The sequence below is a fragment of the Anthonomus grandis genome, chromosome 13 (genome assembly GCF_022605725.1).
Source record: "Anthonomus grandis grandis chromosome 13, icAntGran1.3, whole genome shotgun sequence".
Classification (NCBI taxonomy): Eukaryota; Metazoa; Arthropoda; class Insecta; order Coleoptera; family Curculionidae; genus Anthonomus; species Anthonomus grandis.
The window spans coordinates 6,612,167-6,637,543 of NC_065558.1; the positions used below are offsets into that span (position 1 = coordinate 6,612,167).

Here is a 25,377-nt window from a genome sequence, read left to right on the forward strand (position 1 = left end):
TCGACTCGACCGATATCCCAAAAGTCACAAAATTACCACGGGTTAATTTCTACTGAATGACTCCATTTTTCAAATGAATTTTCAATAAAATCCTACTGGATTTACCGCTTTAATACGCATACCCTTTACAGACAACAAAATTTATTCATACTATAAGAATCTCTTTATTTAAATTCGCGGTTTAACGCTCCGTATCTGCAGAGATTCTGTTTACTTTTGGGCTTATACCGTTTATTACGCATAGCCCTTTGTAAAGGGTAAAAAACGTACTTTTATTTCTCAACCCCTTTAGGCAAATAACGGGCGAACGTCTAAAAACATTACGTTAAATGTTTGCCTATATTTTACGGTATTAAAATGATTCTTATCGATAGGGCTTAATGAAAAACGGACTTAGATGTTATGTTTAGTATAGACATTATGGAATATACACATTTTATTTTTTCTAAAATATATCACATCCCATTCTCTTTTAACAAAGCGGAATTAGGGCTCAAACTTTTGATGGGTTGCCAATTAACCTAGGATTAAGCCGGTGGGCGCACGTGGCACGTGTCTACATGGGTGGCCACGTGACAAGATAAAGAAGGGTCACATGAATACATAATTAAATTCGATCGGATCTGTCGCCCTCTATTAAACGAATCTTACAAATAAAAAGCCTAAACGGTCCTGTTGGTCCATTGTCAATTTAAACGAGATTAATTCATTTTTTTTTCATGGGGCCTAAAATTGCGAGAGGCCCCAAAAATCTTAATTTACAATCATATTTCTTATATAGAATTAATCTAGAGAGTCGCCATTATAATATGGTAAAGGAATTAAAGCAATCTCTCAAATAATTTAGCAATTATCTGCAAAATTGTCCAAGAATAATGAAAAAATTTAATGTTCTCATTTTATTTAAAAATCTTAATTCTGGTGAGGCTTGGATCTTAACATGCAAAAACAGTTCTAGCTCTAAAATTACTAGACCGACAAAAATGGTTCATATATGAAATGATTGTTTAGAAACCGCCCTTTCCTTGTATGAAAACTTCATTTAAGTACCTCCCAAAGTTTTCAAGTAATCCTTAAGAAAGTAAAAAATCCATTGGAAGAAATGAGCTTCAAACAAAAAGTGTTCTAGTTAGAGTAGAGTTTTTACATAGAATTCATTTATACAGTGACCACTCTAATATGGTAAATGAATATGACAAAAATATCCAAGAGTAATGGAAAAATTTAATGTTTTTTTTATTAAAAAAAAATCAGCTTGAAAATGAAGATTAAAAAAAATGTAATTTCTTCACAGTTAACATTGACGCATATTGTTGACAAAAAACAGGTCCATAAGCTGCCTTAAGCGCCATCTTTTAAATCATAGATAATTGTCGCGAATAAACTCCGTAATATAAATTTACCAACGACATCAATATAAAATATAACGTTGACATAATCCGGAGACATGCCACGCGGATTTACATAAATCGTGGCATTAGCATATACTGGGCCGAAGCAGGTGCAGAATGAAAAGTGTAAATTTCAATTAAGCATATCGGCAAACTACGCGTGGATAATCCGGGGTAGCGATCAGATAAAATTGTTAAAATCATAAGGGGGTGGGTTGGTTTTATGCAGATGGCGATTTGATCAGGTGGTCAATTTAAGAAAAAAATTTGTAAAAAAGGATGAAATTTAAAGTGTTATCCGGCCCTGGTAAGCGGGTTTGTCACAAAAAAAAAACTCGGAATAAAAAATCCACCCTCTTCTTTTGTGATGTAGCACGACGCCTTCCACGTGCGTCCGAAAAATGCCCGATAAAAAAAGGGCTCGACTGATTTCTGTAAACATGATGAAGCATGTAATCTTTTTACTAACTTGATCGATATATCCAGTGGGAAAAATTTATCAACAACAAGAACTTCTTATTTCAGATTTCAAAATACTCTCCGATTACTTGCTATTGCTCAACTCAGCAAGTGTTTGTTACAGCACATTATCAGTGATTAATGTCTCTGGATTAAGACTTCCAAATTGCTTACTAACGCCTGCCTCAAAGAGCACTTAGAAGATCATTTCAGGCACTAAAGATTCAGGGTTATGCATTAAGCCTATCGAATTGCTTGTTAGAAGGTTGCAAAAGTCAAAATACTAAACAACTACAAAGAGGCATTAATTATTTTTTTAGTTTTTTGAGACATTGAAATAACTTTCTTTTATATATAATATAATAATATAATATATCAACTTCCTAGAAGAATTAATTAATGATTTCAACAACCCGAAAAATCAATTTTCGTCAACTGCATAAGAGAAACATAAACAGTTTAAAACACCTTTTAAAGGATAAACTTATATATCTGTTAATGTTTTTCTTTTGATTCTTCCAGGCATTTGCAATATTTCTTTGTTTCTCGATTGTCTAAATAAAATCTTAGTTTTTGTTTTTTGTAAGTTCAAGTTCCTTTTTTTTAATTTTCAAAGACAAAGACAAAATTAAAGATTTTTTTCAGGCAGTTTTACTCCAACTCCTAAAAGAGTCGAAAGAACAACTACCAATTTCATATTTCTTCGAGTAATTTGAGGCAGTTAAATGATTTTCTGTTTTTTTATGGTTCTGAATATTTGATTTTCCAAATAACTGTTGACCTAGACTTGCTTGGAAAAGATTTAAGAGTACTTACAAGATTATTCCAGGCACTGATGCTAAAGATTTAAGAAATTTCAAAATATTTCTTGGTAAACTAATCCAGGTACATAAATGAGATTTCTTGAAACTGACATAGCTTATTAAGGTGGTATCAATTGCTTGTCATATGTTTAAAATTATTTAGAGGTTTGTGCCAGGCACTTAAAATAACTCACTTTCCAGGAATAAGATTTTTTCCAGATTAATGATGCCAAGACTTAATCAGATTAAATCCAACTGCCTGGAAAAAGCTTAAAAGTATTTAGAATTTGATGTGAGACCTCAACGTCGAATCAAATACCTGGACGATACGAACTGTTTTTTTCATAAGATCTACATGGAATGTAAGACTTCTTCGCTAGTATCTTTTTAAATGCTCTAATTTATTATTTATTATTTAGGCACTCTGAAAGCGTTGATTGAATATTTGGGTATATTTTAATATTCAATCAACGCTGAAAGTGAAAAAATAATGAACTAAATAAATTTCGATTGCCTGGAAGAAACCTGAAACAATTCCAAGCCAATATCCAGCTCCAGGCACTAACTAGTCCCATAAAAGATCATTGATGTTATCTATTTTAATAAACCCTGAAATGTTACAAGTACAGCAGTACTTAACGCTGATCTAATTAGTGACCATCAAGCTATATTCTGCAGTATCGAGATTGCGGCACGGAGTAGGAAGATAAAAACGAAACTCTATCGTAATTTTAAACATTTTAATAAAAATGATTTTTATAAGGACCTGAATAAAACTGTGTGGAATAATGTGTACTATATCAATAATCTAGACGAAAAAATTCAGTATCTTACTAGTAATATTTGCTCATTATTTGATAGACATACACCCTTTACGACGTCAAAAATTTCTAAACTTATACCCCGTGGAATTGGAAAAGATTATACAGCCGCAAATTTATGACTTTCTCACCTCCAATAATATTATTCCGCATAAGCAATCTGGGTTTAGAAAACAGCATAGCACGACATCTGTCTTACTAAACGTTATTGAAAGAACTCGTCCATTATCTCAAAGAGACTTATGTAACTAGAGAAAAATGAAAACTCCAAGTCTCAGTCTCAAAATGTCTTTTTTTATTGTTCAGGTGACATGTTTCGCTAATGAAGCATCATCAGACCTTATAGCTAGGTGACCTGCTAAGTACTTAGTACTTAGTAAGTACTTATATAGTATTTAGTAGCTTAATATTAGAAGCATCATCAGACCTTATAGCTAGGTGACCTGCTAAGTACTTACTAAGTACTAAGTACTAAATACTATATAAGTACTTACTAAGTACTAAGTACTTAGCAGGTCACCTAGCTATAAGGTCTGATGATGCTTCATTAGCGAAACATGTCACCTGAACAATAAAAAAAGACATTTTGAGACTGAGACTTGGAGTTTTCATTTTTCTCTTACTAAACGTTACCCAAGAGATAATTTCTGCAATGGATAAAGGTGACTCCACAGCACTTATAATGCTTGATTTTTCCAAAGCATTTGACACCTTGGATCATCATTTGCTTTTGGCAAAATTGGCTTATTATGGCTTTGATAATGTTTCCCAAATGTTTTTTAAATCCTACTTATGCAACAGAAGGCAAATGGTAATCTTGGAAAATCAGACTTTTTCAAATATCAAATATATAACATCTGGAGTACCTCAGGGATCTGTTTATGGGACCTCTCTTATTTCTGATGTATGTTTCGGATTTGTTTAAAGTTGTAAAATACTGCCAGATCCAGGGGTTCGCGGATGATATGCAAATTTATCATTCTTTTAAAGCTGAATCTGTATTGGAGGCATCAAATAAAATAAACGACGATCTTTCTAGAGTTTCCTTCTTTTCCTCTCAAAATAATTTAAAACTCAATCCTTCAAAGTGTTGTGTTATGTGCTTTACTTCTAAGAACAAAAAAAGAATAGCATTGGACGGTTTAAAGCTTTTTGTGGGAGCACTGATAAAAAGGATTCGTAAAATTCAGTATTTAGTTTAGGTAATTTTGTGACCAATCCTTATTCCATATAATTACAAAACAATTGTGAATATGAAAATGCAGAATATTTTAAGTTATAATAATTAGTAATATGTAATGTAAATTTACCAATTAGAATTTGTAAATTTTCCGTTCAAATACTGTAAAAATGAATAATAATTTAAAGAAAAAAACGATTACTGTTACCAATTTTATTAGTAAGAACTACAAAATATATATTGTATTATTTAATATTTAAATGAATAAAATTTTAGTGATACATATAAGGTACATTAACACTTAACCAGAATAGCGTTCTAACTATAGATTTAATTTTAAATGTAGTGTTGATGTTTTAAGACATCAGCTAGGGTACGAACAGAAAACGCGCGCTTTTCTTCTTTTATTTAACTATATATGGGCCCTATTTAGTTAAATAAGGGTATATTATGCTTAAAAATATATATGTAATTTGACATGGTATAAACAACCAACAAAAAGGCAATCCTTAATTGATTTTTTCCTTTTAATAGGCGAGTAAGGTGATTTTCCATTGCGAGTAATAATTTTAATTTTACAAAATGATTACTTTTTAATTGCACATTTTAATACCCAGCGCCATTAAGTTAAATATTTGAAAAATGCGGTAAATGGAAAAAACTTTTTTTGATCTTAATCTTTTGTTAAAAGATCAAAAAATCGACTTTAAAATCACACTGTCTAACAAAAACCTATTATTCTAATAATAATAAAACAAAATATAGGAAATATGTACCTTCTTCTTCAATAAAATGATTGTCGTAGGTACTTATACGTAAACAAAATAAATAACATTACATGGCATGTAACATGTTAACAAAAAAAATGTTTTTCTACATAAAAAAATATACATAGTATGCATAATAATATAACAAAGATATATTATAGGTACTTATTATGTTTTTTTATTTTTTATTGAATTCGTTAGAGAAAATACCTTCTTTCGGCTATTAGATACCTGCCTGGCTTTACTTCCCTGATCGGGGTGAAGGTTTAGAAAATATCTTTGGAGAAATTCCAGAGTAGTTTCTAGTTTTTTCGGGTAAACCAAGTTTAGTACAAAGTACAAACTGCAAAAATGCAAAAATAAAAAATGCAAGACGATCTAAATTTTGATTTAAATAATATATATAGATGGTTGTGTGATAATAACTTGAGCATTAATGCGGCTAAAACAAAATTTTGTTTATTTGGAAATAAAATTAGATTAAATGAAGTTAATTTAAATACAATAAATATCAAAATTAATAATGAAACAATTTCCTACCAAAGAGAAATTGAATATCTGGGTGTTATTTTGGATCCACATTTGAATTTTTATTCGCATATAGACAGCATAACACGCAAAATGTCAAAAAAAATAAATTTTTTATCGAGAATTGGCAAAAACCTATCTATACAAACAAAATTATTAATCTATAATAGTATTATTGTGCCGCATTTAGATTTTTGTTCTGCACTCCTGTTTGGTGTTCCGGATTACAGGATCAATAGACTTCAAATCATACAAAACAGAGCCATGAGGGTCATACTAAAATGTAATAGATATACACCGGTGGATAATATGCTAAATGTCCTAAATATTTTGGCGGTAAAACAAAAAATATTGTTTAATACATGTATGTTTGTTTTTAAATTAAAAAATAAATTGCTACCAGAATATATTTGCGAAAAAATCACAATATTTAGTGATTTGCATAACTATGCTACCAGACAGCGAGGGGATTTTGTACTAATGGGGAGACATACTTCAGACAGAATGACAAATACCATTCTCCATAAAGGCCTCAAATATTTTAACGAATTGCCAATACATTTAAAGAACAGTGAAAGCTTAGTCACATTTAGAAAAACATTAAAAAGATATATATATTCCATCCCAAGAAATTAAATTATATTATATTGTATAGGTATAAGGTATAAATGTTTTATTTTGGTTGTATTGCTTTGTGTTTTATTATTTTATCTTTACTCTTTTAATATAGTTTAAGGTTTTACATTTTTAAATTTTAAATTTTTTAGGCTCTAGACTAGGTTTAAAATTTTTTATATTTACATATTTTTATTTTTTTTGTTATCTTAGTTAAGGTCTTAAATTTTATTGTTTCAAATTTACGATAGTTTTAAGTTTTATATATATATTTTTTAAATTATCTGTTGTCATTTGTTGGTATAATTTATACTTATACCTATAATACCTATTTGTTAGTTTACTATATGCCATTTAAATTTTCCTTTTTATTTTTAGTTATATTCTAAAAATTTTCTTTCTTTGTAATTTTTTGTAGCATGATGCTAAATAAAGAAACATTATTATTATTATTATTATTATTATTACAACGCAAGAAGAACTTTTAGGGTCTCCAGAAAAGTGGTGTAGCAATCTGCCTGTATTATTTGACGTTCAACCAAAACATAAAAGCAATTTTTGTTTTCTAAAATAATAAAATAAGTATATGTTATTGTTTGATACTTCTAAGGCATAAATTATTTACCTTGCTTTAAAATTATAGGCGTTAGTACAAATTGTCGGGATAAACATCGTTGTCGTTTAAATTTATTTGGGCCTGGAATAAAAAAAATATATTTAAAATAAAAAATAATATTACAGTTGTAATTAAGGTTGGAGTCGTAAAGTTTTTAGTTTTTTTTTATTTAAAAAATGTCACTTGCCTCTGTTTGAGATATCAAAAATTCAATATCTTCCTTGAAGTGCTGTATTAAATTTTTAATTAGTTGCTCTTCTATTGATACATTTTCTTCTAAATCAGCGTCTTTGGGGAGTTTAAGGCACTTTGTGATTTTGTCAGCTTTCTCATTTATTCCATTGAGTAGGTGAATATCAGCATCTGTTAATTCTTGAAATGCCAAAAGAGAGATGGTGATGAAAATAGTAATGGCTATTCTTCTTTAGTTTCCCTGATTATAGGAATATTATTAGGAAATTTCCTCATCTTGGAATAATCCATTAAGATTTCGGTGTATATACAAATGCTTATTATACTTTTGAATATTAATGAATTTAATCTTAATCGAGCAAATACTACATAAAAACATGATTATAATATTTTCTTACCTGTATTATCACAAAAACTCAAACAAGATAGACAAAATTCACTTAACCAATACACTAATACGCAATACTTTATCCCATAGGAGCCTGAGCTCACGCTCCCTTAATAATTTTGGTGCGAGGTGTGACTAAGCAAAAGGCAAACGCCGAATTAGCCTAAATTAGCTGAGTGTAGGTATGGCGTATTTGGTGGCGTCTGTTAATTTACGTAACGAATTATGTAATTTTACAAAATATATGTATTTTCCCGTTTTGTTTACGTATTTTTACCGTGTAAACTAAAATATTACTTTGTATATTGTAAAAATTACATGCAAAATAAATTTTACAAATGATATTTTGTATTTTGTATGTTTTACAAAGTAAAGTTCAATATTCTTTAAAAAATTACTAAAGTTTGGGCTTCTACAGAATACAATTGGTAATTAATAATAAATTTATTTGGTATATATCCCCCCATTTTTTTCAGTGAGGTAATCAGCTAAGTATGGTTAAATGTGCAAAAAATCTTGGATTGCGCTTTAAGTTACACGTTTCTAATGTTATTAAAAAGTCAAACTATTCTTTAAAGCCATTGTATGCAAACAGAAATATAATTAATTTTAAGGTAAGGAAAAAACTGTGTGAGTCTTTAGTATTACCTATTATGAATTACTGCAATATTGTTTATTATCCATGTTTAGACAAAATCACTGCGTACCGTTTGCAAAAGCTGCAAAATCAATGCTGCAGATTTATTTATGGACTAAGAAAGTATGACAGAGTCTCTGCAAGGCTGTGTGAACTTGGTTGGCTGCGCGTGGAAAATCTATTCTCTTTGCAAATGGCGGCTTTTGTGCATAGACTGCTAGCGTCGTCTACTCCTCCCTACCTCCGCAAAAAACTTACTTTTCGGAAAAATTTACATGATGCAAATCTGAGATTTATAAATAAGTTGTCAATTCCTAGATATCGAACAGCCTTCTTTCGTCGTAGTTTTATGTATAATGCTGTGGCAATTTACAATGACCTTGTTCCGCATCCTATAAAAGAAATGTCAGTGGCGGGTTTCAAGAAAAAACTAAAGCTGCATTTTTTAACAAAACGGAATAGCTAAATTGTCAGTAGGTATTTCTTATTTTATAATTTTTTGATTTTTATGGACCAATGGGTGTATATCTGTTTATTTTTATATTAATATTAGTGTTACCATTACAAATGTTAATTTTTTTCTTTCTGTTGTGCTATCTAAAATAATTTTGCTTACTTTTTTTAAATAGGTTAAGTAGATTAGCCTTTGGCTAGACTTCGCCTATGTACACTATTGAAAAGTACAAATAAAGCCATTATTTATTTATATAAAAGTGCACTAAGGCCTAATAAATAACATTTTTAGTATCGGGCAAACAAATTTCAAGTTTTTAAGTTAAATAGTTATTGGGACTTTTGTACTGGAGCCTATATGCTTCTTTGTACAATAAAAGTTTAATTACTTTTACGACTTTTATAGAGAATGAGACTCCTCTCCACCAATAAATATTTAATAACTTTTGAATGAAGATGTGCAAAAAAATGAAACTTCCAGGATGAGTACTTCTAGGCCAAGTAGTTCTTCCGTTATGATGATTTTTTAAGTGTCTTTGCCCAATGAATATTTAATAACTTCTAACTGATGATATCCAGATGGATGAAACTTTTAGGATGTTTTGCTAACATTCCAAGCTTCATGCGCACCAAATTTCAAGGTTTAATGGTCCTTGAGTTATTGGACTACTACTAAGAAAAAAACATAAATTGTGGCGGTTAAAACAAACTCTAGCAGTATTAGGAGAAAAATGTTTATTTAAACAAATGGTAAATTACTCGTTTAATTCAATTTAAATACGTTTAAAACCTAAAAGCTAACAATTTATTACATTATGGAGGTTCTCGGGTTACAAAACAAAAAGTACAAGAACCAAAAAACAAACGAACAAAATGGCACAATTAAATAAATACACAATGCATCGACCATTCGGGGCAAGACATACAAACTAACAATAAAAAGTAACCTCTTCATGAGCTAAAAACGATTAGTAAAAAGACCCTAACTCTACTTAGTGAACTTACAAAGGTTATCATCTAAGTGTTAAAAAATCTACAAGGTTACAAATTTTATTGGACGGATTATTAAGTCTTAAATTCTTTCCTGCGACTCATAAAACAAACAATACCATTAAAAAGTAAAACGGGTTGCTTCCGATTACAAACATTAATATCACAGTTGTTAAAAGTGATCGGTAGACCAGAGAAGTTCAATCCAATGCCCCTGCCATCATGACCTTCAGCTCCTTGAGTGTAGTCCCCACTTTCCCGGGGAGACTCGCCTTCTTTTCCGCACATGCCCGTATCTGACTGAGAAGCTCGTGGCATTTTACCGCTTTTTGGTAGCGTTCCTCCCTAGGGATATCGACGCCATAAGATCCCACTGGGGATTGGACATTGGTGCGTATTACGTCCCCGAACAATCGGAGGATCAGTTTTAAGGAGTTGCACGCCAGCGTCATGTACCTGAAATGGGACAGACATTGATTCAAATTACTTATTAAGGTGAATAGTGTCTAAATAAATAGGTTTAAGGGTGATTAACAAAAATATTCCAGGCACTCATAAAACATAAATTTTTTTAATAAAAAGGAGCCTTGAAGGAGTAGAATAACATTTTTTCCAAACAGTAAAAAATTGAATTTTGAACTGGCTGTAAATGATTTCTTATTTGGAAATAAGATTTAGAAAGAAAAACAATAATTCTCCAGGGGTTTAATTAAGAAAAAATTATTTTTAGTTTACCCCCTCATTCATATTGTAAATTTAATATTTACTACAGGAAAAGTCCCTGAACAATTTAAATTATCTCAGTTGTGTCGCCTATTTTTCAATCCGAAGATAAAGTAATATAAGTCACTATCGACCAATTAGTGTAATTAATAATAAAGGTTTTTGAGAAATACCTTTCATTTTTGCAACGTGAAAACGTAATTTCAAAACAACAGTACGGTTTTCTTAACGATTTAAGGAAAACAGATGCCCTATATCTATATATACTGTGCCGTATAATCCGACTCTTGAGCGTATTATAACTTCAAATAGAGTCCCAGTGTTAGAAGCTTTTCAAAGTTATCTAACTAAGAGGCAGCAATTTTTAAAAATTGAGGATACATTAAGTAATTCTTTTAAAAAAGAATACCCTAGGGAACCGTATTAGGACCCTTACTGTTTATTACTAACGGAACTGAAAAATTGCAAATGGATCTGTTATATCGTATTTTTTCTGGAAAAACTTAGGTAAATGTAAAAGACAGTGCAATAATTGGAATGAGTAAAATAAGAAACTGGTTAAACACTTTTAAATTATTTTTTTGTTATTAACAGGAAATTAATAAGGAAGTTTCCTACACTAACTATTTGGGTGTTAAATTCGCTAAATATCTAAAATGGAATCACCAAATTCTAAATCTAAGCAAAAATATTAGAAAGCTCTTAGACACATTTTACAATGTAAAACAAATTCTAAGCCAGAAATAAATTGCTGATCGTTGTTTATAAATCACTTTGGTTTAATCGTATCGTATTGTTATATGGGGCGGTCTATATCAGATCCATCTAAAATTCTTATTTGGGAAAAATAAACTATGTTCAACCACTTCATTGTACTCATGTGATATTTTTTACGTTCGATCACTTTACCTCTTGGAAGTTTGTTGCTTTGTTCATAAAAACCCAAAACTAAATAATGCTGTAGTAACACATACCCATAATACTCGCAGTAACACAAATTTAAATAACCGTTTTATAAAATACCTTGCACCAAAAATACTCTATTTTAATTCTAAAAGATGTAAGAAAAATAGTAAATAGAAAAACATTTAAGAAATCTTGCAAACATTGTATCTATACAAATAATACAAAATTTAAAGAACTATTGAATGGATAAGACTATAAGTTTGAATTTGAATACATTTTAATATGCATTTTGTATTGATGTATGAATTGATTAATAAATAACAAAAAATTAATAAATAAATTTCTTCCAGGCATTAAAAGGTATTTACATTTAAAATTGATTTTCTCTCACTTCCTTTAAAACTGAGTTTACAACTGCCTGTAAGAAAGTTTTTAATTTTTTTCTAGGCAATTTAAGAAATTTTTCATTTTTACCAGACAGCACAAAATTTGCCATCACCGCTATTCATATAGCGATTTACAAGCTTTCGAAGCTGTTTTTTGACTAAAATATTTTATACAGTTGCTACAATAAGGACAACTAGCATTTGCTGGCAACAGTAGTCAGAGGCATTTTATCTTTTAACGGTATTTTATTGAATTTAACATTCCGTAAATGGATTCGGCACCCAAGCGGATGGGGTCCAGTTAAAAAATAAAAGATCAAAAGATAAATAACGAAACGGTCTAGAAGCCTTTTACACTAAATAGAAGCATTATAATGTTTCATGTTGAAAATTTGGAACAACAAATCCATGTTGGTCCAGAATAGTCTGACTTTTAACTAGATTAAAAATACATTTATGTAATAGGCTTGGATACAATACAAAGTTTACTAATTGGGCGATAATTGTTTACTAACATTTTTTGACGACTGTTAAAAATAGGCACAATATGTGATAATTTCCGTGTATCTGGGAAATGACTATTTAAGAGAGATTTACTACATAATATTAAAGATCTCAGGGTATTTAAAAATATACAAGAGTGGGAGAATTATAAAAGGGTAATGAATTTTACACTGTCGCTAATAGGGTGTGAAAATAGAAACTTGGAAAAAGGAATGAATAAAATATTCCCAATAATTTACTGGATCTTAATAACATACATTTATTTTTTAGTAAATATTTACAAAGAATCTCTGATTGTTCTTTGACAATTAATTTTTATAGTTAACTTTTAAGTTTAATAATGACATGCTGTCGATAAAATTATTGCCCAAATGCTTTGCAGTCCTTTTACAGATACTTACAAAACTCAAAAAATTAATTGTAGCATAGAGCATAGCTACTTCCTTGATCACTAAAAGATATCTATAGGCAAACCTATGCTTTAACTTTGGGTATTGTTGGATTTCTCGAAGGCTTTTGATATTATCAATCATCAGATCTTTTAAGAGCAATGTTAAAATATCATGGTTTTTTAGATCAGTGAGTTAACTTAGAAATTTTTATTTTAAAAATGGATCTCAATTTTCAACCACCTGTACGTGATTTCTCATTTTTTCCAGGCAGTTGAAGGCATTTCTTCTAGGCACTGAAACTGCAAATGTCTATAAGAAATTTATCATTTTTACGAGGCAATTAAAGGACCTTTTTCCAGGCAGTCAAAACTGAAATTGCAAATGTCTCTAAGACATTTCTGATTTTTTCCAAGCAGTTAAAGGCATTTCTTAATTCTTCCAGGTAATTAAAGGTAATTCTTCTAGACACGTACAGTATTTTTCTTTTACTCTCAGGCAGTTAAAACTGAATTTTCAACTGCCTGTAAGAAATTTCTGATTTTTTCCAGGCAATTGAAGAAACCTCTCATATTTACCAGATAGTTCGATATTCAATTTTCAACTCCCTGTAAATGCTTTGTCACTTTTTCCAGGTAGTTGAAGGGATTTCTCATTTCGTCCAGGCAATTAAAGGCCTTTCTTTGAAACATCTATTTCCAGTATCTTTCTTAAGCATTAGTCACAGGTAGTTGAAAAAGAATGTCTCAGGTCTTTCATGTATTTAAAGTGATTTTTTCCCTTTGCTTAAAATTGAGTTTTTAACTGCCTGTAAGAAATTTCTCGTTTTTTCCAAGCAATTGTACAAATTTATCATTTTTTCAAGGAATTTCTTCCAGGCATTTAAAACTGAAATTTCAAATGCCTGTAAGAAATTTTTAATTTTTTATAGGCAGTTAAGAAAGCATGTCTCATGTCTTCCAAGCATTTAAAATAATTTTTTCTCACTTAACTTAAAATTGAATTTCCAACTGCCTGTAAGAAGTTTCTAATTTTTTCCAGGCAATTCAAGAAATTTTTCATTTTTTGATCAGACAATTCAATTTTCAACTACCTGTAAATAATTTCTCATTTCGTCCAGGCAATTAAAGGCCTTTCTTCGAAACAGTATTTTTCTCAAGCATTTGTCGCAGGTAGTTGATAAAGCATGTCTCAAGTCTTTCAAGTATTTAAAGCGATTTTTTCTCTTTGCTTAAAATTGAGAGTTCAGCTGCCTGTAAGAAATTTCTGATTTTTTCCAGGCAATTAAGGAAATTTCTGATATTTACCAGAGAGTTCAATTTTCAACTACCTGTAAATGTTTTCTCATTTTTTCTAGGCAGTTGAAGGTATTTCTCATTTCATCCAGACAATTAAAGGCCTTTCAACGAAACATCTACAGTATTTTTCTAAAGCATTTGTCACAGGTAGTTGAGAAAGCATGTCTCAGGCTTTCAAGTATTTAAAGTGATGTTTTCTCTTTGCTTAAAATTGAGTTTTCAACTGCCTATAAGAAATTTCTCATTTTTTTCCAGGCAATTAAAGAAATTTCTTCCAGGCAGTTGATATTTAAAATGCGTGTAAGACATTTCTCATTTTTTATAGGCAGTTGAGAAGGTAGGTCTCATGTCTTTTCAAGCATTTGAAATAATTTTTTCTCATTTAACTTAAAATTGAATTTTCAACTGCCTGTAAGAAATTTCTAATTTTTTCCAGGCAATTGAAGAAATTTCTCATATTTACCAGGCAGTTTAATATTCAATTTTCAACGACCTAAATAAATCAAAAGACAATAACGCAATTATTTGTAATTTCAAGGCCGAGACTTTCTGTTATTGTCCTTTATTTAGGTCGTTGAAAATTGAATATTGAACTGTCTGGTAAAAATGAGAAGTTTCTTCAATTGCCTGAAAAAAATGAGAAATCATTTACAGGTAGTTGAAATTGAAAGAGGTCGTCCATATTCTCAAAGAGACCTTGTCATAAATAAATTAAAAGACAACAACACAATTATTTGTAATTTGGAAACCGAGACATTGTGTTGTTGCCTCTTGATTTATTTATGTCAAGGTCTCTTTGAGAATATGGACGACCTCTGTCGATTTCAACTACCTGTAAATGATTTCTTTTTTTTTTTCTAGGCAGTTGAATGGATTTCTTCTAGGCACTGAAACTTCAAATGCCTGTAAGAAATTTCTCTTCTTTCCAAGCAATTATAGAAATTTATTATTTTTTCAAGGCAATTAAAAGAATTTCTTTCAGGCAGTTAAAACTGATATTTAAAATGCATGTGAGAAATTAATCATTTTTTCCAGGCAGTTAAGAAAGCATGTCTCATATCTTCCAAGCATTTAAAATAATTTTTTCTTACTTAACTTAAAATTGAATTTTCAACTGCCTGTAAGAAATTTGTGATTTTTTCCAGGCAATTGAAGAAACTTCTCATTTTTACCAGATAGTTTAATATTCAATTTTCAACTACCTGTAAATGATTTCTCATTTTTTCCAGGCAGTTGAGAAAGCATGTCTCACCCCGTTCAAGCATTTAAATTAATTTCTTCACTCAAAATTTAATTTTTAACTACCTGTAATTTTTCCAGGCAGTTGAATGCATTTCTTCTAGGCACTGAAACTTCAAATGCCTTTAAGAAATTTCTCGTTTCTTCTATCTAAGAAAGCATTTCTCATGTCTTCCAAGCATTTAATAAAGTCACTGTTTCTCACTTCTTTCGATTTTTTCCAGGCAATTGAAGAAACTTCTCATTTTTCCCAGACAGTTCAATATTCAATTTTCGCTACCTTATAAGTCATTTAAAGGCATGTCTTATTTCTCCCAGGCAAAAAGGTATTTTTCTTTTACTCTCAGACAGTTAATACTTAACTTTCAAATGCCTGTAAAACTTTTTACAATTAAAGGCCTTTCTTCGAAACATCTACAGTATTTTTCTAAAGCATTTGTCACAGGTAGTTGAGAAAGCATGGCTCAGGCTTTCAAGTATTTAAAGTGATGTTTTCCCTTTGCTTAAAATTGAGTTTTTAACTGCCTATAAGAAATTTTCTCATTTTTTCCAGGCAGTTGATATTTCAAATGCGTGTAAGAAATTTCTCATTTTTTATAAGCAGTTGAGAAGGTAGGTCTCATGTCTTGCAAAGCATTTAAAATAATTTTTTCACAATTAACTTAAAATTGAATTTTCAACTGCCTGTAAGAAATTTCTGATTTCTTTCAGGCAATTGAAGAAATTTCTCATATTTACCAGACACTTCAATATTACATTTTCAACTACCTGTAAATGATTTCTTATTTTTCTATGCAGTTGAAGGTATTTCTCATTTCGTCCAGGCAATTAAAGGCCTTTTTTCGAAACATCTACAGTATTTTTCTAAAGCATTTTAAAGTGATTTTTTCCCTTTGAATTTCTTCCAGGCAGTTGATATTTCAAATGCGTGTAAGAAATTTCTCATTTTTTATAGGCAGTTGAGAAGGTAGGTCTCATGTCTTCCAAGCATTTAAAATAATTTTTTCTCAGTTAACTTTAAATTGAATTTTCAACTGCCTGTAAGAAATTTCTGAGGCAGGCAATTGGAGAAACTTCTCATCTTCTTCAAATATAAGAAATTTCTTCAATTGCCTGGAAAAAATTAAAAATTTCTTACAGGCAGTTGAAACTTCAATTTTAAGTAAAGTGAGAAAAAATCACGTTAAATGCTTGGAAGACATGAGACCTCGAAATTACAAATAGCTGTGTTGTCTCTTGATTTATTTATGTCAAGGTCTCTTTGAGAATATGGACGACCTCTTTCAATTTCAACTACCTGTAAATGATTTCTCATTTTTTTCAGGCAGTTGAATGCCTTTCTTCTAGGCGCTGAAACTTCAAATACCTGTAAGAAATTTCTCGTTTTTTCCAAGCATTTATAGAAATTTATCATTTTTTCAAGGCAATTGAAGGCATTTCTTCCAGGCAGTTAAAACTTGAAATTTAAAATACATGTAAGACATTTCTGATGTTCTTAATGTTTTTCCAGGCAGTTGAAGAAACTTCTTATATTTACCAGACAGTTCAATATTCAATTTTCAACTGCCTGTAAATGATTTCTCATTTTTTCCAGACAGTTGAAGGCATTTCTTACTTCTTCCATGTAATTATAGGCATTTCTTCTAGGCATGTTCAGTATTTTTCTTTTACTCTCAGGCAGTTAAAACTGAAATTTCAAATGACTGTAAGAAATTTCTCATTTTTTTCCAGGCAGTTAAGGAAGCATGTCTTATCCCGTCCAATCATTTAAATAGATCTTTTCACTCAAAATTAAATATTCAACTCAAGCCCGTAAGAAAACATCATAAGGCATTTTTAACCCCATTTCCATCCCACCTCAAATAACAATTAATTCATGACATGACACTAAGTGTTCCGTGTTGCCCCCCGACTTAATTATTTCCACCCTCATCACGTGAAACGTCAGCTGGCGGGACATTTTACGAAACAAATTAAAAAAAAAAAAAAACTACAAAACGGAAACAAATCATTTATGTTTTAACGAATCGGTCACGAAAATACCGAAAGGTATACGAAAACAGATGCGTACGTACAGATTCTGGGAGTTCCGAAACACATGTTGTTTGGTCACTATTAAATATCGCCTAGATAATAAGCAATTTTAAGAGTGAAAGTGAAATCACTGTAATTAAATTTCTTGAATTTTTGAACTAAATGTTAACATTAGAGACGAGAGAGATGGCAAGTAGATAGTATGTATACAGACTTTTCAAAAGCTTTTGACCGCGTAAGTCGTGGCCTTTTCCTAACAAATTTAAAAGACATAGTTATGGTGAACTCGTATTGAAATGTCTAGAAAGTTTTTTAACGATTATTCTTATGATTTTCTCTTTAACCTGAAGTTTGCACTTTATTTTTCAAATTATTTACAAACAATGTAGATACCCTCGAGTTAGATCATTTCCTATTGGCGGATGTTAAAAAGTTTAGGGTTATTTAAGGCCCCACAGTTGATCCCAAACGTTTGCAAGGTGAATTTCATGCATTGACCACAACGCATGCTTGAGAAACGATAAATCAATGATCAAATATTACATTCTCTAGAGAACAAAGTCTAGTTGTTGAGTCGGAGTATTGCATTAATAAAGTCGTTCTTACACATAAATCTAAGATAAAAGATCCTGGAGTAACACTCCTTCAGCGTTTAATTTTTTACCACATTTGAATAATATTGTCAGTGCAGCAGCATTCAAAAGTCTAGGTTTAGAGTAACATTTTTAATTAATTTTCAAAATGACACGTTTTACCCGTAATAGTTTCGGATACCTCTGGCAGCTGAAAGACCAACAACCCTTCAGCCTTTAAAAAAAGAAACTGTTAAAAACAACCCTTTCACCTCGCATAATCTCCATACTATTAACGCAAACATGCTGACAAATTCGACAATGACGGACGTCACGGGTGTCGGGTTCGAATGTCTCTTCAACGCGACATCGAGAACTCTTCAAATTTGAATATGACTGAAGAGTTTTGATGTGTTATATGCAAACAAGATATCGGGGGGGAGGCAGGTAGGTATAAAAAAAATGAACGACGAGGGGATGACGTTAATGGGACCCGGAGAGGTAAAAATGTCTTTATTATAAAAAGGAGTTAACCGATTTTATAACATATGAAGAAATGATCAATAATTTTCAAAAAAGAAGTTTTACTCATAAGTCTCGCCTTTAAAATAAGTTCAGCAAGGTGACACGTGTTTCTCTTCCTCAGACCTCAGTAAATATACAGTTTTAACCTAAATACGTTAGAAAGTATGAAAACAAGAATTATATATTTAAAACATTTGAAACAGAAAATTAAGATGAGCAGACGAAAAAGTGAAACAGTCAGTGTGGGACAAAAAATCGATAAACTTAATAGAAAATTGTAAATTTCCAAGTTTTTACTTCTTTTAGTCGTGAAATTTACATATTTGCGTAACTTTTAGTAATATTTTACAATAAATATAATATCTGTTATAATAAATAAAATTCATTTATTGTAGTCGATTGTTTTAGCTTCGCTTGGCATTACATTTTTAATAAAAAAGATTCATAATACGCAGAGGTGGACTCTATTTATTATTATAATAAAATAAAGATTTTATACTATTAATAAAATGAGGCAATGATATAGAAAATAGAGGGAAAAATCGAATTCTCATTTATAATATCCCTATCTCAGTCCAATAATTAGAAGAAGATGGGAATAAAGTGATATTTTTCTTGGATAATCAGACCAATTAAATCCGAAAAACACTATTTCCAGATGATCCAGGCAGTATTAATAAAATGAAGCCATGATATAGAATATAGGGAGAAAAGTTGAATTTTCATTTATATATCCCTATTTCAGTCCAATAATTAGAAGAGGATGGGAATAAGGTGATATTTTTCTTGGATAATCAGACCAATTAAAGCCGAAAAACACTATTTACAGATGATCCAGGCAGTATTAATAAAATGAAGCCATGATATAGAAAATAGGGAGAAAAGTTGAATTTTCATCTATATATCCCTATTTCAGTCCAATAATTAAAAGAGGATGGGAATAAGGTGATATTTTTCTTGGATAATCAGAACAATTAAACCCGGAAAACGATATTTCCAGACGATCCAGACGCTATTAATAAAATGATGGCTTCATTTTATTAATAGCGTAGATATATAGAAAATAGGGAGAAAAGTTGAATTCTCAAGTATAAGTGAGTTTTCCAGAAAATCGGGAAATATCTCTTAGGAGTTTTTCCTCATTTTCTGGAAAGCTATTAGGAATATGGAAAATTTTCTTCTAGCATTGTATTCCTAATCAAAAATAAAGAACAACATTTAGCTGTAAATCGGAAAATAAAAGAGTTATGGAGGATTTAAAAAAAAATTGAACCTCATTACTTAATTGATCTCGATTATAACACTGCGATGTAAACTAACAGGCTTCTACGGCCGAATGCTCTTTAAAATGATCTTCGGTCTTCATCAAACGGTTTTTCCACTGCGCATCCAAACTTTATCGACCACTTGGATATGGCTGAGTTGTAAATGAACATAACGAATAAAAATTTATAGTCAGTATCGTTGAAAATCAATCCCGAATCAAAATTAAATATATCATTTACACAAACCGAAAAGGTGCTTTTGTTCAGTGATGCCAGGTCTCAAGTTTTTGCATGAGATCTCATGTTTTTTAAACAAATCTCATGTTTTCAATATTTTACCTAAAAATCTCATGGTTTTTAACTTTTTTTGCTATACCAAAAAACTCTTTTAAATTCTCAAAGGTTGCCTCACCCTAGTGCCGCTAAGGAAAAAAAGATTTACAAACAACAGTTTAAAAAAGAATGGGTCCAATCACCTGGATTTTACTGGGTTGAACCCAATAAGAAAGGACCTAAGTATGCCTGGTAAGTGTTGACTAACATTATGTCGTTAGGTATATTTATTCAGTTAGGTGGCTTCTTATACAAAATATAATTTTGTTTTAGGTGTAAAATATGTAGATGCGACATAAATATAACCGCAGGAAGAGTGCAACTTTCTAAACATAAAAAAGCAGTCCAGGAAGCTGAAACTAGCAGTAGAAAGCAGCAGAATATTGCTGAGAGTAGTAGTAAAATAAGCTTATAGAACAAAAGGCGAAAGAAGGTATTATACGTACAGCAGGTTTTTTGGCCGAACGTAATCTACCCACGAACTTGATGAAACATTTTATTGATTATCTAAATGCTGTGTGTACCGATTCCGATACAGCAAAAAAAATTAAAGCAGGTAGAACCAAAATAAGTAGGGTTCTTAAAAAAGTAACAGGATCTTCACAAAAGTCGTATTTGATAGAGCTCATGAAAAATAATAAGTTTAGTTTAATTGCTGACGAATCGACAGATAACTCATGCATCAAACATTTGTGTTTAGTGGTTAGAATGGAAATTGAAAATAAAATAGAAGATGATTTTTTGGATCTGATACCGGTAGCAGAAACTATTCTCTTTTTCAGATGTTTATGGACTTTTTCACAAAACACAATATACCTTTTAAAACAAACATTATTGGTTTTGCCTCGGATGGCGCCAGTAATATGGTGGGTATTAGAAATTCCTTTGTGAGAAAATATACCAAATATATTCACTGTAAAATGTATTTGTCATGGTTTCCACCTTTGTGCGTCATATTCATATCAAAAACTCCCAGAAGAGGTTGAACAACTAACAAGAGAGGTGTAATTTTTTTTAATGTAATAAGATTAGCGCATTTGAAAACAATAATTATACTTTTAGGTTTACAACTATTTTTCAAATAGCCCGAAAAGAGTTAAAGAATTACTCGGCAAGCATATTCGTACAGAGATATAATATATCGCCTGGATATAGATATTTATTATGGCGTCAATGAGCGGCGGTGTGTGCTTACTAATCATAAGCGATATTTTTGTAATATATGAGCTATAATATATCTTATATTATCGCACACCGTGTGCAGCCGGCTTAAAGAAGCTGCTTGGAGAAAAGTTGTTGCCGAATGCGGTATAACTGATGGTAGGTGCCTATTTATTTAATATTATTTTAATATAAGTAGTGCGGTAATTATTCACTTACTTACCTCATATTTCGTTTTTTAAAATATAGACTTTTTTTAAATACATAGTTCATGTACAAGGTGGCCCGTTTATTATGGGCCTTTGTCGTTTCTCGGAATCAACAGGGTGTACAAAAAAAGTTTAAATACAAAAGTTTTATAGTTCCAAGTATATTTTTTAAATATTTGGGTTTTAATAATACAGGGTGTTCAAAAAATGCCGTACTGACTTTAACATAAAAATCTTAAATGGGACACCTTATATATTATTACATTTTTGGATTTTATGCAACTTTCTAAAAACTTTAATGTATCACATACAATATTTTATTCAACAGTTTTTAAAATACAGGGTGTTAAAAATTGCACTTTTTATGACTTTAAAAGGTTCTAAAGTTAATTCTATTAAAGATAGAGAAAAACGGAGCTTACTTTCCTATCTTAACTTTTTATTACCCATCTTGTGAGATACATGTCACCTGTCAAAACTTTTGACATAATTTTTTGACAGGTGTCATAAATGACATGTATCTCAAAAGATAGGTATTGAAAAGTTAAGATAGGGAAGTGAACTCAGATTTTCTCTATTTTTAATAGATTTGGGTTTAGAGCCTCTTAAATTGATAAAAAGTGCAAATTTTAGGACCCTTTATTTTAAAAACATTTGAAGAAAATATGACGTGTGATACATTAAAGTTTTTGAAATTTTGCATAGAATCCTAAAATGTAATAATATATAGGATTAACACACATTCACACATACACACATACACGGCAAGTTAAATAAAAGCTTGTAAAATATACTTGGTAATATAAAACTTTTGTATTAAAACTTTTTTGTACACCCTGTAGATTCCGAGAAAAGACATAGGCCCATAATAAACGGGCCACCTTGTACAATGCTTTACCTTACATTATCAGTGAATATAAACAGAGCAAACCTTTATAACCAAAATGAAGTTTACAAACTTCATTGCTCTACTTTGAATGCCACGGAATTTGAACAATTACCTTTGTTGTAGATACAAACCATAATTTGCTTTTATATGTATCTTGTTTTCAGTGGTTAAACAAATACTTAAATTTACTTATTTTTTCTTTTTAATTATTATTCTATGGATATACATATTATGTATTAAGTAGGTATAACAAATTAAAAAAAGGACATTATAAGGACATTTTAGATATTAATTAATATCTACAATAGTCTATTTGAAACCCGTGTACTTTGCCAAGGAACTGCTCCTATGCCATTAAAATATTGACAGAATTCTTCCCTTACAAAAAAACTGTCATTGGAACACCGAAATCCACAATGGGCTAATGGCGTTAGTTGCCTATCATCGAGGGCTTCAATATCATCTCGCATGTCATAAAAATTATGTTTAATTAAATAATTGTGTAAAGCGCACGTCGCTTTAACAATTGTTTCAACGAGTTCAACACGACACTCAAATGGTCTTCTAAATATCCTAAATCGAGCCGCTAAAATCCCAAAGGCATTTTCCACTACCCTGCGTGCTCTGCAGAGACGGTAGTTATATATTCTTTTAGAGTCCGATAAGTTCGATTGTGGATATGCACGCATTAAATTAGTCATCAGCGGAAACGCTTCATCGCCCACAAAAACATATGGTATTTCTACTCCCCCTGGATATAACGGCTCATCAGATGGTAAGTTTAATCCCCCCAGTTCTTAATTTTCTTCCAAAGGTACTATCGTTTAAGATTCCACTGTCGCTAAATCTCCCCATAAATCCTACGTCTATATAAATAAATTTTCTGTTGGAATCCACAACTGCTAACAAAACAATGGAAAATGTTTTTTTGTAATTAAAAAAACTTGAGCCCGAGTTAGGCGGCGCTTTTATGGTGACATGTCTGCCGTCAATTGCACCGACGCAATGATCAAACTGACAATTATCCTTAAAACCTTTTGCGATTTCTTTCCAGTCATTAGTGTTTGGCTCTTCGAGTACCTGGGATTGCAGGCGCTCCCACAATGCTTGACATACTTCTTCTACAACCTTCGACACCGTTCTTTCCCCCATCCTGTAACTATAAGCAATTGATCTAAACGTGTCTCCAGTAGCTAGAAATCTGAAAAAAATTTTTGTTTCAGTGAAAGAAGCAAAGCTCATGTGGAAGAAACTGCGAGATGGCCATAGGCAAGCACTAAATAAACGAAAAACAACGACAGGGCAAGCTGCAAATAGAGACACCAGGCCCTGGAAATATGAAAATCAAATGAATTTTCTACTTCCGCATCTCACGAATCGTCAAAGAAGTACCAACGCTGTTGTAACCAACGTCATTGTAACCAACGTCACTGAGACACAAGATGCCACTGAAACTGCTGAAAATATTGAAGGAAACTCTGAATTACAGGCATCACAACAGAATACAACAAATCATCCATCACAGCAAACCCATAAGACACCGCGAGCTAACAGAAAAACCGACAAAATTACTGCCTATCTTGAGCAAGAGCAAAAACGACGGGAACTCAGATCCATTGACAGAGACTTGTTTAGAAGAGAATTACTTGAAAATAATTTAAAACCAAAGGAAGATACAGCCCTAAAAAAGTTTTTTAATAGCATGTATGACGAAACTAACAAGCTTTTCGACTATTTGCAAGTAAAGGTTCAGCGGCAGATATTTAATAGTGTTATGGAGGCCCGTGAAGAACAACTTCACAATAAACGTCCATGTCAAGATCAAGTCTTATCAAAGGAGCAACAATATACACGACATCTTGTGCCTCTTCCATGTTCTTCACTTACGACAGACTCTTCTGTTTCATATTCTGACGTGCACTCCCCAAATACTTTACCATCGACTCTATCGAGTCCTTCCTCATCAAACGCCCAATGGCCCCAAAACAACGTTACCTCTCCAGACCCACATGAACATGAAAATGACGACCTACGAAGTTACTTAAGTAATGATGCAACATATCGCGATATGTAGTTCTTATTTTTTGTTCTACTACTCGTATGTTATATGAATAAAGTACTTCCTTATAAAGTGTTTGTATTCATAATGTCAGTTCTATGACTTACCTTAAAGTAACTGCTAATCGCTCTAATGAACTAATACTTTCTCTAATATTTGTGTTTGTCTTCTTTATGTCATCTTTTATTAACTCATGAAGTTGGAAAAACTTATTTCTGTCCATTCGAAAATAATTTGTAAATTTTTCATCATCCAAATCATTAAATAGCGAAAATTCACCGCGTGATTTTCTAAATTTGATATGATTACTTATCCAGTATTTTCTTTTCTGTTTGGTGTTTATTATTGCTACAATGTCGTCATAAATAGTATCACATTCTTCATCTGACGAACTATCTATTGTATCTAGCAATAATACGTCACTTAAACCGATCATTTTTTTAAACAACTGGCAAAATAATAAAAGGTAAGGTAGGTATATTATATTATCGTACCCCGTTTGCTGCCATCATAATATAATATATAGTATATTGGCTTGCAAACATTTAATATATATTATATTATCGCACACCGTGTGCAGCCGGCTTTAAAGGAATTTCAGGAATATGTATGTGTTGCTCCAGTTAAAATCCTTCATCCAAGCCAAACCCGTTGGCTTTCATTGGAGAGTGTGGTAAAAAGACTGTTAAATCAATATAACACTCTAAAACTTTATTTTACGGATCAAACTGCCAATAATATTAGTCAGGCAGATCTTATTTTAGAAAAACCGTTGATTGAGCCTGAATAGGGAAGAAAATCATCTGGAGTTTTTATCCCATGCTTTACCAATCTTCAATAATTAAAATAAATTAATGCAAAGGGAATCTCCAAAAATGCATATTCTTTACAAAGAAATAGCCAACGTAGTAAAAAGAATTCTAGAGTTTTTTATAAAAGACGAGAATATTAGCTCTACAACTATCGATAAAATAGATCTCGAAAGATCAGATCTATCAGTCATATTTCCAAACTTGCTTGATGTTAATATACCAAGAAATTGATA

General features: G+C 31.1%; 1 protein-coding gene across 1 annotated transcript in view; it reads right to left on the reverse strand.

Moving 5' to 3' along the window:
• Positions 1-9,570: 9,570 nt before the first annotated feature.
• Positions 9,571-25,377, reverse strand: part of LOC126743621 (katanin p80 WD40 repeat-containing subunit B1) — a 65,074-nt gene continuing 49,267 nt past the window's right edge. Inside the window, exon 9 of the mRNA XM_050450806.1 lies at positions 9,571-10,296. Coding sequence (XP_050306763.1) covers positions 10,041-10,296 — 256 coding nt within the window. The 3' untranslated portion in view covers positions 9,571-10,040. The remainder of the gene's footprint in view (positions 10,297-25,377) is intronic.